Source organism: Castor canadensis, chromosome 8, assembly GCF_047511655.1.
Source record: "Castor canadensis chromosome 8, mCasCan1.hap1v2, whole genome shotgun sequence".
Classification (NCBI taxonomy): domain Eukaryota; kingdom Metazoa; phylum Chordata; class Mammalia; order Rodentia; family Castoridae; genus Castor; species Castor canadensis.
This window is the reverse complement of record NC_133393.1, coordinates 17,429,481-17,452,164: the sequence shown is the minus strand read 5'-3', so window position 1 is coordinate 17,452,164 and position 22,684 is coordinate 17,429,481. Positions and strand designations below refer to the sequence as shown.

At 39.8% G+C, this 22,684-nt stretch overlaps 1 protein-coding gene across 1 annotated transcript in view; it reads left to right on the top strand.

Annotated features, from left to right (window-relative positions):
- Dnah8 (dynein axonemal heavy chain 8) overlaps positions 1 to 22,684 on the top strand; it is a 343,384-nt gene that overhangs the window by 224,646 nt on the left and 96,054 nt on the right. Inside the window, exons 62-72 of the mRNA XM_074082285.1 lie at positions 1,468 to 1,598; positions 5,931 to 6,084; positions 7,015 to 7,179; positions 8,326 to 8,552; positions 10,848 to 10,966; positions 12,938 to 13,041; positions 13,965 to 14,141; positions 16,065 to 16,232; positions 17,110 to 17,325; positions 20,475 to 20,612; positions 22,460 to 22,587. Of these exons, the coding sequence (XP_073938386.1) occupies positions 1,468 to 1,598; positions 5,931 to 6,084; positions 7,015 to 7,179; positions 8,326 to 8,552; positions 10,848 to 10,966; positions 12,938 to 13,041; positions 13,965 to 14,141; positions 16,065 to 16,232; positions 17,110 to 17,325; positions 20,475 to 20,612; positions 22,460 to 22,587 (1,727 nt within the window). The remainder of the gene's footprint in view (positions 1 to 1,467; positions 1,599 to 5,930; positions 6,085 to 7,014; positions 7,180 to 8,325; positions 8,553 to 10,847; positions 10,967 to 12,937; positions 13,042 to 13,964; positions 14,142 to 16,064; positions 16,233 to 17,109; positions 17,326 to 20,474; positions 20,613 to 22,459; positions 22,588 to 22,684) is intronic.

Here is a 22,684-nt window from a genome sequence, read left to right as displayed (position 1 = left end):
CAAAAAACAAACACATCTTATTTGAATCCACCTGCATTGCAGCAGATGTTTTTTAGGGACAAATTGGTGGTTTTTTGTGTCCAGAGCTTTTGACATTCTGAGTCACAGAGCTGTACCTTTCTTAAAAGGAAGCTGGAGAACCCCAGGGAGAAATGTCCCCTCCTGGAATTAAATTTTGGTGTCATAGAAATTTTGTTCCCCAAAGAGGAAAAGATAATGCTTTATAAAGTGAATGTCCATGACTGGCCATTCTGCACAGATTGATGAGGAAAGGGTGAGATAAGTGCCCAGGACTGATGAAAACTAGAAACTAGTGAGAGGTAGCCCCAAAAAGGAGCCTGGTTTGAGCCAAGCCAGAAGAGCTACAGAAAGTTATTTACCTATGTAACCAGTTGATGGAAAAGGACTTCTGCCAGCACATGATGACAAGGACTAGGGAAGCTTGAGAAAGAGGAGTCAGCCAAAGTGACCGGAGACACGCCATATGGCCTCAAATCCCATTCTACCACTCAACAAGTAATGATTGAACACCTGCCATGGCCAGGTCTTGGGGGGCCCAAGACCCTGCTTTGTGTGCAAAACCATACCAGTGATTACTATGCTTAAAATGTAATGATAGAATTAATACATACAAGGAGCCAGTAGTGACCTACCAACTCTAAAACATGTGTTTTAAGTGATAGTTATTGCTAGTGGTGACAATGGATTTAGTAATTTGTTAGACTCCTCTGAATCAGTGACTTTAATGTAAAAGACAGGTTTTTAGCAATGTCCTCAATTGACCTGAATAAGATTTAAAATCAGTCACAGGAAAGCAACCCAAGATTGAAGGCCACCTCCCTAAGTCTTTTTCTACAAGGCTCCCCCTGAGCCCCTGTAAGTAGGATTTTGGTACCTTTTAAAGTTTTGTTGGCAGAGCTCTGCCAGAGGCAGTGTTTGTTGTAGAGACAAGTGTCTTATGTGACTTGGTGTATTAGACCAATAGACAATCAGCCAATGAGTCTGACCTTTCCTTACGTCTTCTGCAGATTGGTAAGAGTCACGACATCATCCATTAAGTCTAAGATCATTAAATTATATTCAGAGAGAATAGTCATGAAATTGGGAAGAGTAAAACAGATTTGTTCCATTTTTCATGATGCAAATAAAGATGGGCAGGGGACATGGTTCAAGTGGTAGAGCACCTGTCTAGCAAGCATGAGCCCTTGAGTTCAAAACCCCAGTACTAAAAAAAATTATGTGTATATATATAATATGTATTATCCATATATATCCTATATATGTATGGGCAAAGAGAATTCGAGTTGAATAAATGAACATTAAGCTTTAAAAAATTTTGAGATAAACCATTACAAGGAAAAAGTATAATGTGGTCCAAACACAGATGGTCAAATCTTGACCCCATTAGTGCAAGATGTGAACCTTTGCAACCTTTTTTCTAATAAACACCATTTTATTTCAAAACAGATTTCACGAATAATTCGAACTTCATGTGGAAATGCATTGCTGGTGGGTGTGGGTGGTTCAGGAAAACAAAGTCTTTCAAGATTGGCCTCTTTTATAGCTGGATATCAAATATTCCAGATAACATTAACAAGGTAAGATAAAATAAAACACAATGGCACATTTTTCTATAGTTTATTTCTCTGGAGTTAAATGTTACTTTTTAACAAGGTGCAACAATTTGGTGTATTTCTTTTTTAAGTGAAATTTTATTTGAGTATTTCATATATAAGGAGATATCCACAAATCATGGATGTCACAAAGTAAGTACAGCTGTGTAGCTGCCCACGGACTCCATGTCCCGTACCAGTCATTGCCCTCTAACGGGTGATGGAATTCTGACTCCAAACTCATTGATTCATTTTGCATAGTTTGGGAATTAAACTCAGGTCCTCTGTACTTGAGCCATCCCCCTATTCCTTTTGCTTTTACTTTTGTTTTCTTATGCTCACTTTGCTTGGGTTGGCCTAAATTGTAGTCCTCCTATCTCTGCCTACTGAATAGCTGGGGTTGAATAACACCACCACACCTGGCAGTCATGTAGTTTTGAACTTTACATCAGCTGAACCGTTTGGAATTTTCTCTTTTGTGTTCCACTTCTATTCCTGTGCTGTGCTTGTGTGGTCCAGCCATAATGCTATATGCTCAGTTCAGTCTTACTCCTGCGTAGTCTTCCACTTTACCACACACTGCCACCATCTACTTATCCACTGCACTGTTAATAAATGACCAGATGGTTTCTGGCATTAGAGCTGAGTAGCTGAGATTACAGGCGTGAACTACCACATCCAGCACCTTTTCGTTTCTCATGGATCATTTGGATAATCTCTTATATGAGACACCTGTTTATGCCATTTGTCTGTTTCTTTTAATTGAGTTGTAACTTTTTTTCTCTTATTGATTGAAAGGAATTCTTTAAAAAGTGTTTTGGATATAATTCCTTTGTTAGGGTGTGTATTGCAAGTATCTTCTCCAGGTTATTGACTTGCCTTTCACTCTCTTAGTGGATCTTGCTTTTAATAAAACTTAATTTATCAACTTTTTCCCTTTAGGTTTCATGCTCTGTGTTTTTTATTTAAGAATCATTCTTAAAAAAAAAAATCATTCTTTATCCCCAGGCCATGAAGGTATTCTGTGATTTCCTTCACATTTATAAACAAAATTTACTACCTTTAGAACTATAACCTACCTAGAATTCATTTTCTTACAAAATCTGAGGATTTTATATATAATATATATATATCTCCAAATGATCTTGCCTCATTTATTAAAAAGATCACCTTTTCCCTGCCATATCACAGTGTCATTTTTTGTCATGAATGGTCTGATCATTAATGTGACTATAGTTCATTCCACTGGTTTGTTTATCTATCTTTGCCCCCTGCCACCTGCTGTCTTAATTACTATAGTATCTTTAATATGCATGTACTTATTAACATGTCTATACTTGGTGGTGTCAGATCTCAGCTGTGTGCCTCTCCTTCAAGGTTGTTTTGGCTGTCTGACCCTTTTAGTTCCATGTGAATTTTAGATCACTTGGCCATTTTGCAAGCAAACACATCCATACATCCCTCTGCTGCCAGATAGAAAATTACTAGATACAATTTACAAGAGCATTTAAAAACTATAACATACTAAATACCTAGAGATTAATTAAATAAATTAAAAACTTAAAAAAATGGGAGACGTCCCATTTTTAAAAGACATATCTCTGACTTCTCTTGAAACAATGGGAAGAACTGGGGACCCAGGACCCGCATTCCCAGGTGGCCATACAGTCCCTCCATTTACCAGAGGACCCTCCCTCCCCCTGCGCTGCCCCTGATCCTGTAGGCTCTGAACCCACCATCCTGAGGTGGGTGGCATTGCAGTCATTGTAGTTCGAAATGACAGGCTTAAATTAAGTCAGGTGTACTAAGTATATTTTCTGTATTTTTGGTGCTCTGGGATCTGGGGCCCTGCTGATTTGGGGAAGATGACTCTCCTGGATTAGCCAATTCTTAAGAGATTAAAAAAAAAAAAACCTCACCTGCAGGGTACCTTTCACATATAGACCAGCCAATCTCCAGGTCATACTCTAAGCCACCTCCTCTACCTGAACTCCACCACAGGACTAGAACATCCCTTTGCCAAAACCACCCCAAGGCCATGTGTCATCAGGGTCAGTTCTCCCCAAAACTCACCTAAACTTTGTGTTTCCTGTGGAAACATAATACAGGGTCTTGCCCATGTTCTCCCACCACTCCTCCTGCCTCCTGTCTCCTCACTGACCCTGGTGCTGCCCCTGGTGGCCTTGTGTGGTGTGACTCATGCCCTTCTTGCTGCTTGGGATCTGTGAGTATGACTTTTTGTCAGAACGGTCATGTCCCTGTCTTTATGACTTACCATACCTGATTACAGCAACTTTCAGGCACATTTTAAAGCAGCAGGGAAAGTGAGACTGTAGAAAAGGATCCAGAGGGGACAGTTGAAAGTAGGAACGATTGATAAGGTTGGGTTGTGCTGGACAGGATATGGGGGAGGAAGAGGAAAGAAGGAAAAGCCTAGGGTGGCATGTTAATTTTTTTAGCAGTACTCTTCACATTGTATTTTTAAAAAACACTTGTTCACATTTCCATTTGCTTCATGGGCTGTGAGCTCCCCATGGATGGGCATTGTAACCTTCGTCTTGGCCACCATGATTACCAAATGGTTGCTCTTACCAACACTACAGAAATATATGTTGAACAAGTAAATAAATGGCAACTGTAAGATTCATTGAATGAGAATTCCAGTCAGTTACATGGTGGGTGTGAGATGTTTCCAAAGACTTGGGAGTGAGGAGTTCAGCTGAGGCTCTGCAGAGACCGATATAGAAGTCTCAGTAGAGAGACCCTTGCTGGGGTCCTGTGGAGTATGAATGGGTGCACAGTGAAAGGAAAGATGGTCCAGGAAAGAACTCTGGAGTTTCCCAACAGAGAGGAAGGGGGTTTGCGATGGAGAGTGGGAAGGAGAAGCAAGACAGAAAGGGGGAAATCCAGAGTGTTTTCCAGAAACCAAGCAGGCAAAGAATTAACCTGAAAATGCTGCTTAAGATATGAGACGTGGTAACTAGCAGTCAATGTCTCATGTTAATGGAGTCGGTTAACACAGTCCATGTGAGTGGAGAGGATGGCTGCAGAAGCCATGTGGCATTAGAGAGTGAAGCAGCAGAGAGTTGTCTAGAAAACTTCCCAGGACCTATGAAGAGAGGTCAGGACCTAGTAGAGGGTGTGTTGTGACAGTGTCTACATACTAAAGGTTGGTGCATGATAGTCTAAAAATCAGCCAAAATGGTTATGTGACTTCATTGGCTGATGGGTCCTAAGACCCGCCAATCAGTGAGAGACTCACTCTAACTGCATCAGGCCACAGTCCCTCTGCTGGAAGGACATGGGCCGTGTTCCTCCCACAGGGTCACAGTGAGACTTTTATTACAGTGCATCCAGAAGGTGGAAGCTGGTGCTCCTGCTTTAATACCTAGTATAAAATAAGTTCCCTTACACTGTATCACTTCTCTGCCCACAACAACCTTTACAGATAAGAATTATCTTCATTTTGTAGATGATGAAACCCAAGTTGAGCAATGTGAGGGAACTTTTCTAAAGCTGCAGAGCATGGATTTGAATCCAGGTCTTTCAGGTTCCAAGTTTGTCTGTTAGACTTCATGGTTTACACTCAGCTCTATATTGCTTGCACTGTGATACCTCCTTCAAATGAGGTCTCTTTATTATGCTTATCATCAATGAATATTTACATACAACACTGCAGAAAATGTCTGCTCTATTTTTACAACTCACGGCCACCATGTGTAGCACGCACATCTACAGGAACCAGAGTGAGCAGAAAAACACATTCTGTAACCACCTAATTACAATATTTCTGTCACTTGTTCCAAACTGCATAATGTATCTGTTTCTCTAAATCTAACCACTTAGCTGTATAAATGACTACTATAGATAATTTATTGCTAATTTTATTTATAATTAATTGGGACTTTTTCCCCCAAATCAAACTAATGCAAATTTCAGATTAGTTTTAGATAATAGACATATATTTGCTTGAGCAAAACCTGTTGTGGAGGACTAATTGCAGGGGTTAAATGTTTATTTTCCTGTTCCCATTACTCCTTGAGGATCATTTCTGGTAAATTCCCCACTTCTCAGGATAAATACAACACATTTGTTTTGAATGGCAACACTTAGCTCCTTAGCTGTAACCCCTGTGTTTTCTGGCATGTACTGTTACATAATATCTGTTGGAGCTGGTACAGATTATGGTTTAATTATCATGCGTTGTTACTGTGTTTTGAGATAAATGGTGACTATGTACATTTAAAATTTTTATTTAAAAATCTAATTCCTATTAAATTTATAGGAAACTTAAAATTTCCCCCACTCCCCTTTTAGGTCTTACAATGTGACTAACCTCATAGAAGACTTAAAATCTCTGTACAAAGTTGCTGGAGCTGATGGGAAAGGTATCACTTTCATCTTTACTGACAATGAGATCAAAGATGAGGCATTTCTGGAATACCTCAACAACTTGCTATCTTCAGGGGAGGTAGGTCTCAAATGGAGGGAGAAACTTACATGATAAAAATGGGGATTATATTCCTACAGGAAAAACAACCACCCTCCAGAGGTTAGGCCATTTCGCACACATTCTTGATCTGAGAAATGAGATTTAGTTGGACTCATGGCTAAGATTTATTACAGCATCACAGTAGGGTCGCATGGCTGGAGCAACAAAAAAAGCCTTATCACGAGGAGTCTGGAGGAATCTGTGTGCTGGTGTCCTGTGCTCTCACCAAGGGGCCATGCAGCCCTCCATATGACATGCAGTTGACATGTACACTGTGTTTCTGCTCAGGGAAGCCTGTTTGGGACTCAGGGTCCAATGGTTATATTTGAAGCTGGCCACTCCCTGCCTAGCCAAGTTCCAGGCTCACAGAAGGAAAGCAGGGTTTATCATGTACCACGGCGTTTAGGTGTGGCAGTGGAACAACCTTATCAGTTAGCAAAGAAGGAGGCACTCGCAAAGCCTCATTCCCAGATGCCAGTCAAGAGCCAGCCCCACAAGGATAGCCTTTTCAAGTTGAGGCCTGCCTGATTAACTCTGCCCTGCATGTGGTGACCTCAAGGCTTAATGGTACATAAGCTCATTGTGGCAAAAGCTGCATGTTGGAGCCGGAGTTGAGAAACTGCTGAATCCCCAAACATTTTAAAGGGTAGATGGAAGTGGTGGAGGAGATAGTCTTCGGTGGGAGATATTAAAACGCAGAGAAACATAATTTGCTGTTGATTAAGCTGCTCAATAAAGAGTTGCATGCTTGGTAATCTTTGGCAAACAGGCATTTGGCTGTCGAGAGGCAGAAAGAGAACATAAAACAAGATGACATAGTTGGGGGGATGGAAAGGACCAGGCTTGGATAGCAAATTCACTGTGGAGAACTCTTAAAACATAGGACACTTTCTTGACTGTTCCTTAAAGATCTCCAATTTGTTTGCACGAGATGAGATGGATGAAATCACCCAAGGCCTGATATCGGTGATGAAGCGGGAGCTGCCGCGCCACCCCCCCACCTTTGACAACCTGTACGAGTACTTCATCTCCAGGTCCAGGAGGAACTTGCATGTTGTTCTCTGCTTTTCTCCAGTGAGTCTTGGCTTTTAATCTACATAGGAGGGGCTACTGATTTAAATATGCTAACATCCTTTGCCTTCTGTGATGAGATATTTGTTCAGAAATTAATCTTTATTTCTTTGAACTAAAATTAATCCTTCCCTACCACCAGTCTCCATTGACCAAAATCTCATTGCCAGTGTGATAACTTAAAATATTCCTATTATTAGAAATGATTGCATTGTGAACAATTTTCATGCATTACTTAAAGACAATGTTGTTTGAATTGTAAGGAATTTGGTGGTGTAATCCCATCCCCTATACCTCTAACATTGACGTCCCGTCTAGGATATCCCTGATGTAAGTTTGCATGTGTCTATCTCACTGTGCAGTCCAGTTCGGTAGCCATTAGCCATTGCAACTAATTTAAATTTGGATTAGTTAAAGTTACATAAAAATATAGCCCCTTTTTTATTTTCTTTTTTGGCAGTACTGGGATTTGAACTCAGGGCCTCACGCTTGGTAGGCAGGCCCTCTTAAGAGCCACTATGCCAGCCTAAATTACATAAAAATAAAAATTGAATTTCTGCAACCCATCAGCCCCATTGCCACGTGGAGGGTAGTGGCTGTCACACCCGAAAGCCCCTAACATAGGACATGTCCATCCTTACTGGACAGTGCTGCTCCGTCCCAGGGGTCTCACTGGCTTGCAGGGCAGCCTGCTTCATTTTTACATTGTCTGGTTGTCAGAGCTCTTCTTTATAATCAGTTGAATCTCTGCACTTTTCTCTTCTGATTCTACACTGCATGAGGAACCTGATCGCTCTCCCACATAAAGCTTTCTGTATATTTGAAGAGCTTTTAGGTGCCCTAAGTTGTTTCCTTCTTAGGGCAAACACCCCATTCTTCAGCTGTTTGCACCTTTCCCCTGTCCTGGTCCTCTCTCTCCAAAATAAGTTCTCCTTTGTCGTTTTCCTCCTACACTCTAAACTCACAGTGGACACATTGTCTCAGGAAGCGGGGAGTGGAATGAACACATCCCCTCCCTTCATTTAGATACTACGGAAGCCAAAGGTTTGTTTTAAAATTTGTGACATTGGCTCAGAATGCATCAGTCCCTCTCCGGCTGAATGGTCCTTTCTCGGTGCTGCTAATGCTTTTTGATTTTGCTGTCAACAGGTTGGTGAGAAGTTCCGAGCCCGTTCTTTGAAATTCCCCGGCCTGATATCAGGTTGCACCATGGACTGGTTCAGTCGCTGGCCCAAGGAGGCTCTGGTAGCTGTGGCCTCCTATTTCCTTTCAGACTATAATATCGTCTGCTCTAGTGAAATTAAAAGACACGTTGTGGAAACAATGGGCCTCTTTCATGACATGGTTTCCGAGAGCTGTGAAAATTATTTCCAAAGGTACGTGATATTTTCATAAGCTGCAGAGCTACTGGAACCACAATGTTCCCTCCAAAGAGGAATTAAGTGTAACACCCAGTGTAAGGCTCTTCATAGTGATTGAGCACCAAGTCCCAGCTGGGTCTCGATTTTTCTTGCATTGATTTGCTAGTACTGAAAGATGGCAAATAAATGAGATTTAAAAATTAACTCGTGTCCACACTTAAATACCTCTTTACCCTGCAGGCTCCCAAGTAACAGATGCTTAATGAACCGCTCTGTTTTTGTTGCTTAATTTTGTTTTGAAAATGACTTAACTCATTCATTATAAACTGCTTAAAATCAGTTTCTGGTTCCGATGCATTATTTATTTGGATAAAGAAGTACACTGTTTTAAAGTTTCTTTATTGCCTTATGTTAAGGGAGCATTTAGGTTTTGTATTCGCATGACTTAGTCTTATCAATGACTTTATGCCAAATGGTTATGAAACAGAATTTTAATTGGCTTTAGGAGAATCAATCACCAAGAGTGGCAATGGTGTGCTTGCTCTGTGAAAGTAGGGATCAACACTTCAGAAGTACAGGGGTTTTTTTTTTTTCTTTTTCTTCCCCAAAAGCTTGCTAGGTCGCTGTATTAAGACACATTGAGACCACCTTCTTGAATCATTCTAGATATCGCTCATGTTCTCCTGGAGAGTCAGTGTATATGAATCCTCACTGTTAGGAGTCTTTTCTTTCTGCTTAACTGGAACTCTTCCTGCTTCCATCATTTGGGAAAACAGCTATAAAAACTTATTTATTTAAAAAAAATTAAGAATTAAAAAACATTTTGGTATATTTTTCAAATTTTCATATTCTTATAGATTATAGAAGCTTATTCTGAATGTTTGATATAACACATTTTTGGAAGGGTGGTACTAGGGTTTGAACTCAGGGCAACACACTTGCTAGGCAGGCACTCTACCACTTGAACCAGGCCTTTAGCCCTTTATGAGCTGGCTGTTTTGGAGATAGCGTCTCTTTTTACTCTGGCTGGCCTGGACTGTGATACTCCTACAGATGCTTCCTGCCATCACAGGGTGACAGGTGCGTGTCACTATCCCCAGCTTTTTTCCATTGAGATGGGGTCTCGGGAACTTTTTCTTGCCTGGGTTGTCCTGGAACCTTGCTCCTCCCGATATCTGCCTCACAGGTAGCTAGATTTACAGGCATGAGCCAGTGGTGCCTGGCTTAAATAACACTTTAGTGATAGTTATATATATTTCTAAGTTGTCAAAGATAAAAAACAAACTTAAAATGTTAAAACTTTTTGGAACTCCAAAGATGAACAATTGATACAAAAAAACCCTTTATAATATGTGAGAAACTTTTCTTTGACTAGAGTTTCTTCTATATAAAATTACCTGGTTTATTTCTGTTGTTAAACATAATTACTTTATTTCTATTGTTAAATATAATTACTGTCATAAAGCCCATGATGATTGAACACTTGAATCAAATGTGGCTGATTGATTCAAGGCCAATTCAATGAATCAGGGAGAGATTGAGCTTTGCTTTATTTTTTGGAAGTGTTGGGTTGAAACTCAGACCATTGTACTTGTTAGCCAAGTGCTCTGCCACTTGAACTACGCCCCAGCCCTTTTGCTTTAGTTATTTTTCAAATAGGTGATGTGTTTATGCTGTGGGGCTGGCTGATCAAGATTCTCCTGTTTATGCTTCTTGTGTAGCTGGGATGACAGGTGCGCACCACCACACCCAGCTTTTTTATTGATTGAGATGGGATCTTAAGAACTTTTTGCCGTCACTGGCCTTGAACTGCAATCTTCCTGATCTCTGCCTCCTAAGTAGCTAGGATTATAGGCACCACTGTGCCTGGCCTGGCCTTTGCTTTTGTAAACCCACCCAACTTGGATAGGCAGTGAAGAGGTATGTCACAAAAAACAGATAAGTGGAAAAGATTACAGCACAAATTCATTTCAACCACCTAAACCTAATATTTGTCCAGCTGACAAGGTTTATTCACATGTCCTATTTTATTTGATCTTCAAAAAATTCTGGAAGGGGAGGGACAGGGCACACATTCTTCTCTCAGGTGTCTACATGTGAAAACAGATGTTCAGAGTAAGGACAGGGGTCAAGTCCAGGACCCCTCTGGGTTAAAGATGTAATTCCTGGGAAGCCTTGTACAGTTGCTGCCCTCCTGTAGGGTATCGCTCTGGGGAATTACTCTGATTTCACAGTGGGAGTATCTGTAGTGACAGTGTGTGGCAGCACACCAGGATGACAGAAGTGGCCATTTTTGTGTTTTATTTTCAGATACCGTCGAAGAGCGCATGTGACTCCCAAGTCCTACCTCTCATTTATAAATGGTTACAAAAACATTTATAGCGAAAAGGTGAAATATATCAATGAACAAGCTGAACGTATGAATATTGGTAAGAGGAATGGAATCTTGTCTTTTTTTAGGGTTTGTTTGGTGGTGATCGCACCATTTTGTTGGGTGGATATTTCTGTATTTGAAAGAAAAATACTTGACCATTACTGGTGTATAGTTTAAGAATGCTCTTAATGGCCTTCTGACTTGTCAAGAAACTCTGGGCAGAAGAAAATGTCATCAGCGGTGGCCTGTTTTCTCTCTAGAACCATGGCCATAGCTCTTTCAGCTCCAGGTCCTCAGTGTTGGGCATGAGGCACCACAGTTCCTTAGCCCTGTGTGTGGATGGGGGAACGTCTGCTCTTGGGAACTGACAGTTTCAGTTTTTGGTTTCAACATGATTTGCATAAACTTTACCATGTTTAACGACTCCTAAATTTCTAAAGAAGGAAAAGGCAAAACAGTAACAGAAGCCAAAACAAAACCCCGAAGAGGCAGTTTACCTGAGCAATGGTTTTCTGCGTATTCCAAAAATTTGCAGCATAAGTAGGAAAAGTATACATTGGAGCACACTGCATGTCCAGAAGGCACGTGGCTCACAACAGTCCAAAGCACCTTTGCTCTTTTCTTTCATTTCTCTTAAACAAAACTTGGTCACATAGGGTAACCAAGCCCCATGTTTGGTGAAGTTATGGTGGCGATAGGAGTATCGGGAAAGAAAGCTCTGTGGCTTCTCTCATGACTCAGCTTCTCACAGCTTTTCTTTAGGACGCTCTAGAATCGATGTGGGCTGAAACTGGTGCACACTGGCTTGTGAGAGCTGATTGGCTAATTTCAGGAATTTTATGATCTGGTTATTAAACATAACCTATATTAAAAATTAACCAGGCACCAGTGGCTCATACCTGTTATCCTAGTGACTTGGGAGGCTGAGATTGATTGGATTACAGTTTGCCTCCAGCCCAAGCAAAAAAGTTAGTGAGACCCCATTTCAATGGACAAAAGCTGAGCATGGTGGTGCATATCTACCATCCCATCTATGTGGAAAATGTGAAATAGGATTGTGGTCCAGGCAGGCCTGGACAAAAAGTGAGACTCTATCTCCAAAATAACCAGAGCAAAAAGGATTGGAGGAGTGGCTTAAATAGCAGAGTACCGGCTTAGCATATGCAAAACCCTGAGTTCAAACCCCAGTACCACACACAAAGAAATTCAATCATATGTACTTATCATTAGATAAATTACATTTAAAAAGTCAATAAACACTCAAAGCTTACTTTTACTGTATCTTACTATTCTTAATGGTCTTGAGGTCATTTTTTTCTGTTTTATTTGTACTGTGGTATGCTACTGAGACCGTCTTTGTAGCTTGAAATCAGGCATGGTGGGGTATTTTACCAGCAAATTGGAAAACATGCAGATGGGTGTTTCCCCTCCCCTAGAAACCCAAGACAATAAACACTTACACACACACCACTGTCTAGAACCAGCTTGCAAGGTGAGAAATGCAGTTAACCGGTCACTTTGTTCCACAGTACTGAAAGCTACATGAACTCAGGTTTTAGCAGTGATCTTCATGAGCAAAGCAAAGAAAACCCAAAAGTGTTAACACATTTTCTATCTCATTTACCTTTCAACTGCCGTACAATGTGGAGGCCAAATGACAGTACAGACTGCTTATGAAGTCAAGGAAAACCTAAGTTGGCCAAATCAGTTTCTTGGCTAAATTAATATCACTCCATATGACATGTGATTTTTCCTTAAATGTAGCTTCTTTCATTATTATTATTTTTGTGGTGTTGGGGATCAAATAGGTGTATTATTTAATCAGATCTATTTTCTCCCCCTGCTCCTGTTGGAACTCTCAGAAATAAAATCAGTATTGTTGTTCCTAAGATACGTATGTTTTCAAAGCTTTTGTCTATAGTTAATTATCTTGTGTTTGCTGTACTATATTGTCTTATAAATACTAAGTACTCAGCAAGTGTATGTGTGTGTGTGTGTGTGTGTGTGTGTGTGTGTGTTTGTGAAGGTCTCGATAAGCTGATGGAGGCAAGTGAGTCCGTTGCTAAGCTCTCTCAAGATCTTGCAGTAAAGGAGAAGGAACTGGCCGTGGCTTCTGTAAAAGCAGATGAAGTGAGTTTGCATTTGTTCTATTGCTACTGATAAGGAATATTTTTTACATATTAAAAAGCATTATTTTTATATGTTATTAAAAATAAACCCGATATAAACATATAGATTAGTTCTGGTAAGATAATGTCCACCAACAAAAACCTTTAAATATTTTTTATTCACTTATACCAAGACATATCCAAACTATTTTATCTTCTACCTGGCCTTAGACTATTATTTTATCTTCTCTCATTCTTTCTCTCTCATCTGTTTATGAACTTTCTGCTTGACTGTGAGTTACAGTTAATGTTGTAGTTTCAAAGTTCAAATTTTCTAGGATTACTCAAGTCTCATTGGAAGTTTTTGTTGAGGAGAGAAAAGGATAAGAGGAAGAGGTGGTAGAGTTAAAAAGAAAAACAGCTCCCCCTAGTGTTAGGGTATATGTGTGCTGCTCCTTTGTCTACAGCCACCACGCAGGCCACCTTCAATGTCTGCTGAGTCAGTTAAAAAAGAAGCTTAACCTTTGACCTACTTAGCCAGTTACAGAAATGAATGAGATACCATAGAGGAGCACAGTCCTAGCACATGGTAAGCACTTAACGAACATTAGCCATTTTTATTGTTATTACATAGTTATTAACATAGTTTCTGACTTTATTCCATTATACTTGAATGATTTTAATTTAGAAATTCATGAAGTAGGAACACCATTTTTATGAAAGCTTAAAATACTTGCTTATATCTATTGTAAGCTCAAGGGAAGCTTAGAAAATAGAATACTGCAAGGAATAGCTCAAAGGAATCACTTTAATACATCTTCAAATATAGGTGACTTAGATGGGAAATAAATTGGCTCTCATTCATGCTTTGTGCTATGGGAATAAACAGTCTCTACATAGATCTACGGATTTGCTTGAAGCTTTCTACTTGCCTCAACTTGACAGGTCTTAGCAGAAGTCACAGTGAGTGCCCAGGCTTCGGCCAAAGTGAAAAATGAAGTGCAGGAGGTAAAAGACAAAGCCCAAAAAATTGTGGATGAAATTGACAGTGAAAAAGTAAAGGCTGAGACCAAACTTGAGGCCGCAAAGCCTGCGCTGGAAGAAGCAGAAGCCGCCCTGAATGTGAGCAGGGCCTTGGTGCCCTTCCCAACCCCAAGTCCTGTAGTAGGCATTGTGTTCCTGGGGAACTGTGATCAGAAAACCAGATTGAGTTCTTAATATGATTTGTGATCTTGTCTGGAAACAGTGCTTCCACTGATCAGTTTTCTAAGTTATAATTTTTTAAACTCTTCACTTCTTATAACCTATTGTTTTTTATCTCATGAATGAAACTTCCATGAGACTTGGGAAATAATGCTGGTGAATAACGGCTTAAACTATAGGGATTCAGATCACACAAAGCGCCTCATATGTTCCTCTACAAGATTGCCTTGTGGTTCACCTGAGCTTCGGATAAAGTTCCAAGCTAGGTATCCACAGGTGTGAGGCAAGAGTGGCACAGCTCCTCCCCACTGCTTCTCTCTCTCCTTCCTTTCCTTCCTCCCTCCTCCCCTCTCTTCCTCCTTCCTTCCTTCACTGTGTTACCCAAGGCTGAGCTCAAGCAGTCTTCTTTCCTTAGCCTCTCTAGTAGTAGCTGGAATTACAGGCATAGGCAACTACACCCACAATGAAGGACAGAGCTTTGGATACATGATTTGGAGTAAATTGACTTAACTTTCTTAGGTGTCTATGGGGATTATAATTCCTCACTGATTCTCGAAGGCGCCACGTAAGCATTCAAAGTAATGACTACAATTTACTGGGCACACAGAAAGTTCTGGCAAATATAAGTGCTTCTGTTGCTGCTAATAACCTGGCTTCTGTCTGTCTCTTAATCTCTTCTCATTCTGTCCTATGTACAGTATGATCCAGCCTATAGACTTCTGGAAAAACCATAATCCATTGCCTTAAATGTGCCTCTTCCTCTGCCAGGAATGCTTGTCCTGTCCTTCATTCCTGACTAAGAGTCATTCTTCAAATCTGGGCTCAGATTTCACTTCTTCCAGCTCTTTCGGACTCTTGTTTCCTGTCACCCCATCCTTCTCTCATGGCAGAAATCCTAATTTGGAATAGTTGTGTTTTCTCTATCTTCCTTGGAAGATTATGAACACAGAGTATTTTTGTTTGACTGCTTGCTTGCCTTGTGGTTTTAGTTGTTAAATGAATGAATAAGTCTATCGTAACCATTTAATTAAGTTTTCAATGACAAGGACACATTCCCCACTCCTTTTAAGGGTCCTATGGTAGCATGCAGAGAGAGCCATTGCTGAACCAAATGAATCTGAAGACTTTTTTGATCACATGGTCTCCCAGACTTTCTTGCCTTGAACGTCAGCAACATCTTAATCTGACCCCGGTTCACAGATAGACTTTCAAAAATATTTTTAGAAGCCATAGTGTTATAATAACTTTTATTGTTTCCTTCTTTTTTTTTTTTTGGTGGTGGTGGTATTGGAGTTTGAACTCAGAGCCTCATGCTTGCTAGGCACTCAACCACTTGAGCCATTCCACTAGCCTTATTGTTTCCTTCTAACCACCCCTTTTCTACCACTGCCCTTTCATAGATAAGGCAGTCCTCAAAGTGCAGACTGAAGGTGAGGTTTCTGATATTCAGAGTTTTGTCTCCTCTTTTACTATCTACACTCAGAGTGGACTCTGTGCTTTGAAGATGCGAGTTATCTAAATATTACGTACCAATGGGACTTGTTACCAGAGGTCTGGGGTGGAGGGCAATGAATGGTAGTGATGCATTTTGTGTCAATTAGTTGGGGCAACTGGGGAAAAAGGAATAAAAGCAAGCAAATGAATAATCAATCAGAAATATGAAGAGAACAATGCAAGAGCCAGTATACAAAAATCTTGGAGTTTAAACCCTGAGGAGATAATATCAGGTGACAAAAGGTGTTTTAAAGCTTTGAACCTCAATTATTTAAGAGCATTAGATTTCTATACATATGACTATTAATACTACTCAGTAAAAATATTGATTTCTAATCTCAAACACAGACTATCAAACCAAATGATATCGCCACGGTCAGGAAGCTTGCAAAACCGCCACATCTTATTATGAGAATCATGGACTGCGTACTGCTCTTGTTTCAAAAGAAAATTGACCCTGTTGCTATGGATCCAGAGAAGCCTTGCTGCAAGCCATCATGGGGCGAGTCACTAAAGGTAAGCAAAATCTGTCTTTGCAAGTCATAGGAGGGGCATCAGGAGACCAGGACCCAGAGTGTAGACCAGGGAGCTGGCAGACACAGAATCAGTTATTATATATTACAACTGCATGTGTGATTCACTGTAACAGAATGCCTGAGATAATCAGCCTATAAGAAGGCACGGTCTACTTTGGCAAACAGTTTTAGAGGTTTCAGTCCATGATCCATTTGCCCCAGTACTTTGGGACTTGGGCAAGGTGGTCCATCATGGTGGGAGCATGTACTGAAGAAAACTACTGACCTCATGGCAGCCAGGAAGTGAAGAGAGAAGAGGAGGAGAGGCCAGGGTCCTGACAATGGGCACATCCCCAATGTCCCAACTTCCTCCCACTAGGTCCCACCACTTAAAGGTTCCACCATCTCCCAGTAGTGCCAAAGTTTGGGGACCAAGCCTATAACACACAGGCTTTTGAGGAACATTCAAGATCCATACTATCCTACTGCATCATTCAAAATGCAGGTAGGGATAGATTTTGAATCTGAAAGTTTTCTTTTTAAAAAAATCTGTCCACAACCAGTAGCTTAAATTGGCTCAGTGATGGTGACAGTTCAGCCCAATCTCCAAAAGAAGGTGCCTGTGTGGTCAGTGGCATTTAGACACACATACTGAACAGGAAGATTACATCATTTTTCTTCTTTTTTGCCATGTAAACCGGAAGAGAATTTGCAATTTACAGATTTAGGTTGACAACTGCCAGTAGTATTGGTTGATACATTTGGAGAAAATTGACTATTGCTTCTTTGAAAAAATCCAGTTTAGAAATCCATACGAACTCGGAGAGAAAACATTTCTTTTCTCTCAGAACTAAGAAGTTATAATAACTGTTTTTCAGTTGATGAGTGCAACTGGATTCCTTTGGAGCCTCCAGCAGTTCCCCAAGGACACTATAAATGAAGAGACTGTTGAGTTACTCCAGCCATATTTTAATATGGATGATTACACTTTTGAAAGTGCCAAAAAAGTCTGTGGGAATGTGGCTGGTCTATTGTCTTGGACACTTGCTATGGCAATATTTTATGGCATCAACAGGGAGGTGTTGCCTCTGAAGGTAAATTTCCTGCCTTCTCCCAGTAAATCAGTGTTTGATAAAGTCAGCCATCAGTGTTACTGCTGTTAGCAGATACAGCATGATTTATCTGATAGTTAGATGTGTCTGTAACCAAAATTTCCTTTTTCCTTTTATGTCTGTGCAAACTTTCTCTTCTTTTTAATATCTGGTACATGTTTCTTTGCCAAAACTACATGTCAACTTAAGCAGGAAGTGAGTTTATTCAGAATAACAATTGAGCTGCCATAAGAGAAAAGTTGCCATTTCTTTAAAGTTTAAAGATTGGCTGTTTTTTGCAAAAACAGAGAACAGGAGGGCAGAGCAGGTCCTGCCTGGGGGGTTGGTACCAATGGGAGGGAGGATAGGGTGTAGGAAGGTGAATATGGTAGTAACATTATGTATTAACATATGCAAATGGAAAAATGAGACCTGTTGAGACTATTACAGGAATAGGGGAAGGGGAGATAAAGGATACTGATGGAGGAGGTGAATTCAAGTATGATATATTGTAAGAATTTTTGTAAATGTCACAATGTACCCACAGCACAACAATAATAATAATAAAAAAAGTTTGAAGATTGGTTTGGAGGCTGAGTTTGCTTACTGTATTCCAAACTAAATTTAGAAAAATTAGGATCTGCACCTGGAAATGTCTTAACTTTCAAACACAGAAGGAAGGATCTTATATGCAATCTAAGACACAAACAAAACCCAAAAGGTTGCTTACAAAAGAAGCGAAATCAGGATGTTGGTAGACTTCTTGCAACCCTAAATACTAGAACATAGTGAGAAAATGGAGTTTTCAGAAGGAAATTGCTGTGGTCCACAAATTCAGTGATAGGTAAAGCTGATCTTTTGGTGCTAGGAAACAGGCGTTCTTAAGTATTGGGTAGTGTGCACGCATGCACACACACTTGTGTGCCTACATGTCCCATCTATACCTGACCAGACTGTCCTTCATGTATGAAGGAACAAAAGATAGTAGTACAAGGATTCATAAAATGTACCACCCAGATATGCAGTACCCCCAGCACCCTAACTCAACCCTGTATCCTCACAAAGCTAAAAGAGTTTAAATGGTTGCTCTGTGAAACAAAAAATTGGGTAAGTGGCCAGGGTATCACGGTTTTTCAGAATAAGAGGTGATTCCCTCTTTAAATTCTGCATAGGTAACCGAGAAAAACAGAAAATAAAAGTACGAAAGTTTTATCAAAGGAAATTGGTGGGAGAATATAGGAAATACACCAAAGGGGGAATGTTATCATTAATGTAAAATGAAAAGCAAAAAGGCACATGGAGTAGTTATTTTTATTGGTAAAATTTTGAGCCATAGTGAAGACTTAATTATAATGCTTTATGAAAGAAATAAAATATTATCAGATTACATAAAATATAATACATGAGTATCTTAAGTGGAAATTAAAAGAATATTATCACTTTAGCTTGTGGTACACACTATCAGTCCTTGACAGATTTGGTAGACACAGTTGGCCCAGCTTCGCAGGTGTGCACACAGGCCTATGTGCACAGGGTCCAGACTTGGTTTACTACTCTGCTGCTGCCTTCCTGAAATTCTTAATAATCTTTTAAGAAGGGGTCCCACATTTTCATTTGCACTAGGGCATGAAAATTGTGGAGCCAGTCCTGAGTATGCATATGTGCTGTTTTTTTCTTTTTGGTGGTACTGGGTTTGAACTCAGCGCTTCCCACTTGCAGTACCACTTGAGCCATGCCCCACCTGCTGTGTGGGCATAAATTAATACCTGTATAGAAATTTCACATGATTTTAAGGCTGAAAGCTACCTCACACTTTCTTCAGTATAAACAAGTAATATGAAATTATGTCTCGTGTCCAAGAAACATTTACAAAAATTGATCATATTCAAGAAGACCTTATTTAATTTCCCCAAAGCAAAAAGCCCTGGAGCCTCCTTCTCTGATTCTTAGCAATAAAATTAGAAAGTTTACATTTAAGAAAAGTCAGTCACTTCTACTTAGGGAATGATGAAACAAGCTTAGTTACCAAAGCTATTAGGATGTGGCTGAGAAGATACATTCTTAGCCCTTAAATGCATCAAAGAAGCTAAATGTTCCACATGAGAGTTCAAGTGCATAGTCACACACATATACACACATGCACACACACGCACACACACACACAAACGCACACACACACATGTACAATATAAGGACAGCAGAACACAGCTCATAAAAACAATATTAAAAATTAGAATTAACGAGCAACTCTAAGGATGGAAAATTTAATCAAGAAGAAAATACACAAAAAAGAAATGAGCATAGAAAGATAAATCTATGTAATCATAGATGTGTAGGTTTAAATAATTAAAGAACCAAATTTTATATAATTGTATGTAAATACATTTGACAATCTAAATGAACAGAAAGTTTTCTCAAGAAAAAGGCTAAAATCAAATAAATAAAACATCTAGAAAGAAAATGAGACAGTTGTCACAGAACTTGTACCCCAGAAAACTCAACCTAGGTTATTGATTCATTATTTTAAATTTACAAGAAACCATTGTAGGACTTAGAATAGGATGGAAAACTTATGATATGGTAAGTTTATTTCAAAGAAGCTTTACAAAAGAAACAATCCCAAATGATTGTATATCCAATAGTGTTTATCACATTACTATTTAAAGGAATGAAAAATGGAAGGAGCAAAATGTCTGAAGTAGGAAGGGAAGTTAAGTGAATCCCTATGCATTCAAATAGTGGCATCCCGTGCAGCCAGTAGCAGTAATGTTCACAGAATGTTTAAAGGTGTGGGTAAATGATTTTACTACTTTAAATGAAAAATATTAAAGTGCTACTTATCAGTGTTTTAACACAGTACTGACAGATGGTCTCTGAGAAACATCAGGGGTCATTTTTGTTCAACTTCCTATAAATTGCTGCCTTTTCTGTTTTCCACATTGAACATTAATAATTAAAAAGGAAGAACAATTAATGAAATTTCCCCCAAGACCTTCTGCTTCCCCAGCAGCGAACACTGAAACAAATGATTTCCAATACACCATCCACTGCAAAAATATCATGCAATTTATGCTCTCATTTACCAATTAAAATCATGAATGTTTCATGGCACTGCTACAGCTCTATGTGACCCACCTCCTCTTCTGTTTCAGGCAAACCTGGCCAAGCAGGAAGGCCGCCTGGCGGTCGCTAATGCTGAATTAGGCAAGGCGCAGGCCCTGCTGGACGAGAAGCAAGCCGAGCTGGATAAAGTACAAGCCAAGTTTGACGCAGCAATGAATGAGAAAATGGTGAGGTCAAACGTACACAATTAGTTCACACAAGCATGTGTGGCGCTGCAAAATTAGGCAAATGCTCATGGTGGAAATCTACCTCGTTTGGCTCTTTGGTACTCAGAATTATTTTTGGGTTTTTAATAGCCAGGAGGCTGTGTGTCATATAAAGAATACTGATCTTGGAGTTAGAAAACTGGGTGGAGATCCAGCCCAGGTCTTCTCTAACCGTGTAGTTTGGGCCAGTTGACCTAGCTTTATTTGTAAATTGAGTCCTAACATGACCTCTTGAGGCAGGTTGTAAGCTGTGCTCTGGGGACAGGGAGGAATAGGGAGGAGCAGCGCTAGGAGGAGGAGCCTTGATTAACAAATCAAGTCGGCACTTGCTGACTTCCTGGTTTGCTTGATCCCAGCACTATCTGTGTCAGACTACCAGTGTGACATCACTGGTACAGATTTGGAAAAAAAATGATCAGCAAATACTTTTATGTACTATGTCTGCCGCCATGAAGGACTTGAATAACTCAAGAGCATAGATAATATTAAAAATGTAAGTAACTAGAAATTAGCTTTTATTGTTTCTTACCTTTGCTGTTAATATGATTTTGTTTAATTGTAAAGGGTTTTTTTTGGGGGGGTACTGGGGTTTGAACTCAGGGATTTGTGTTTGCAAACAGGTGCTCTATCACTTGAACCACATCTCTAGTCCATTTTGCTCTGGTTATTTTGGAGATGGGGTCTCTTGAACTACTTGCCTGGCTGGCCTTAAACCTTGATCCTCCTCATTTCAGCCTCCCAAGTAGCTAGAATTAGGTGGAAGCCACCAGTGCCTGGCTAATTATAAGTTTTATGATTTAATTTTTTAAAATCTTTTTTTGGCAGTACTGAAGTTTGAACTTAGTGCCTTGTGCTTGCAAGGCAGATGCTCTACCATTTGAACCACACCCCCCAGCCCTTAATTTAATTTTTAACAGTGGCTGTATTTAACACCAGCTCACAAATATACTGAAAATTGAACAGTTCAAGCTGGCTACAGCACATGACCCTTTGTGTGGGATGTTTTTGGAGGAAGTGCCTTATAATTTGCAAGGACTTTAAGATTTTTGTTAGATACGAGAGTTTAAGATAGCATTTTTATTGATTTGACATTTCCTTGAAAATATTTTAAAATTTAAAGTTTAAATTAAATGTGCTTGTTTTGACAGTCATGAGGATTGAACTGAGGGCCTTGCACTTGCTAGGCAAGCACTTGAGCCACACCCCCAGTCTTTTTTTAGTTTGTTTTTCACATAGGGTCTTGCACTTTGCCTTAGGCCAGATGTGGAGTATGTTGCTCCTACTTCTGCCTCCCCGGTAGTTGAGATTATAGATGTGAACCACTATGCCCAGCTTGTTTGTTGAGATAGTGTCTTACTAACTTTTGCCCAGGCTGGTCTTGAACTTGGATCTTCCTGTCTCACCTCCTGCATAGCTGGGATTAGAAGTGTGTACTACCATGCATGGCCTTTTAAAACTCAGACATAGAAACATAGAAGTTGTTCATATATATGGGGTACTGTGTGATGTTTTGATATTTATATGTATATATATATTTATATACTCAAACATTTATCATTACTCTATTGTTTGGAAGATATTTACTAGAAATACTATTTTAATTTATAATTTGCTTTTCTTGAAATTTTGCAAGGCAGAATCATGGCATCATGAATGAATGATCAGAACTTAATATGTAAAGTTCTGTCACTCTATTATTTATAGATTATATTTATTTTGTAAGTTAAGGAAGTCCTCTGTGTAGTTTTATGTGCAAATATATTGGGTAAGTTCAGTGACTCACTGTAAAGAGCTCTTCATGGATGCAGGATCTGCTCAATGATGCCGACATGTGTCGTAAGAAGATGCAGGCTGCCTCTACCCTCATCGATGGACTGAGCGGGGAGAAAGTCCGATGGACCCAGCAGAGTAAAGAGTTCAAAGCTCAGATTAACAGGTATGAACTTTGGTGTTCATTAGAATCACCCTCAGGGAGTGAGTCTTCACCTCACTGGAGAGTGTACAAGCCATGTCCCCTTCATGTCCATCTGTCC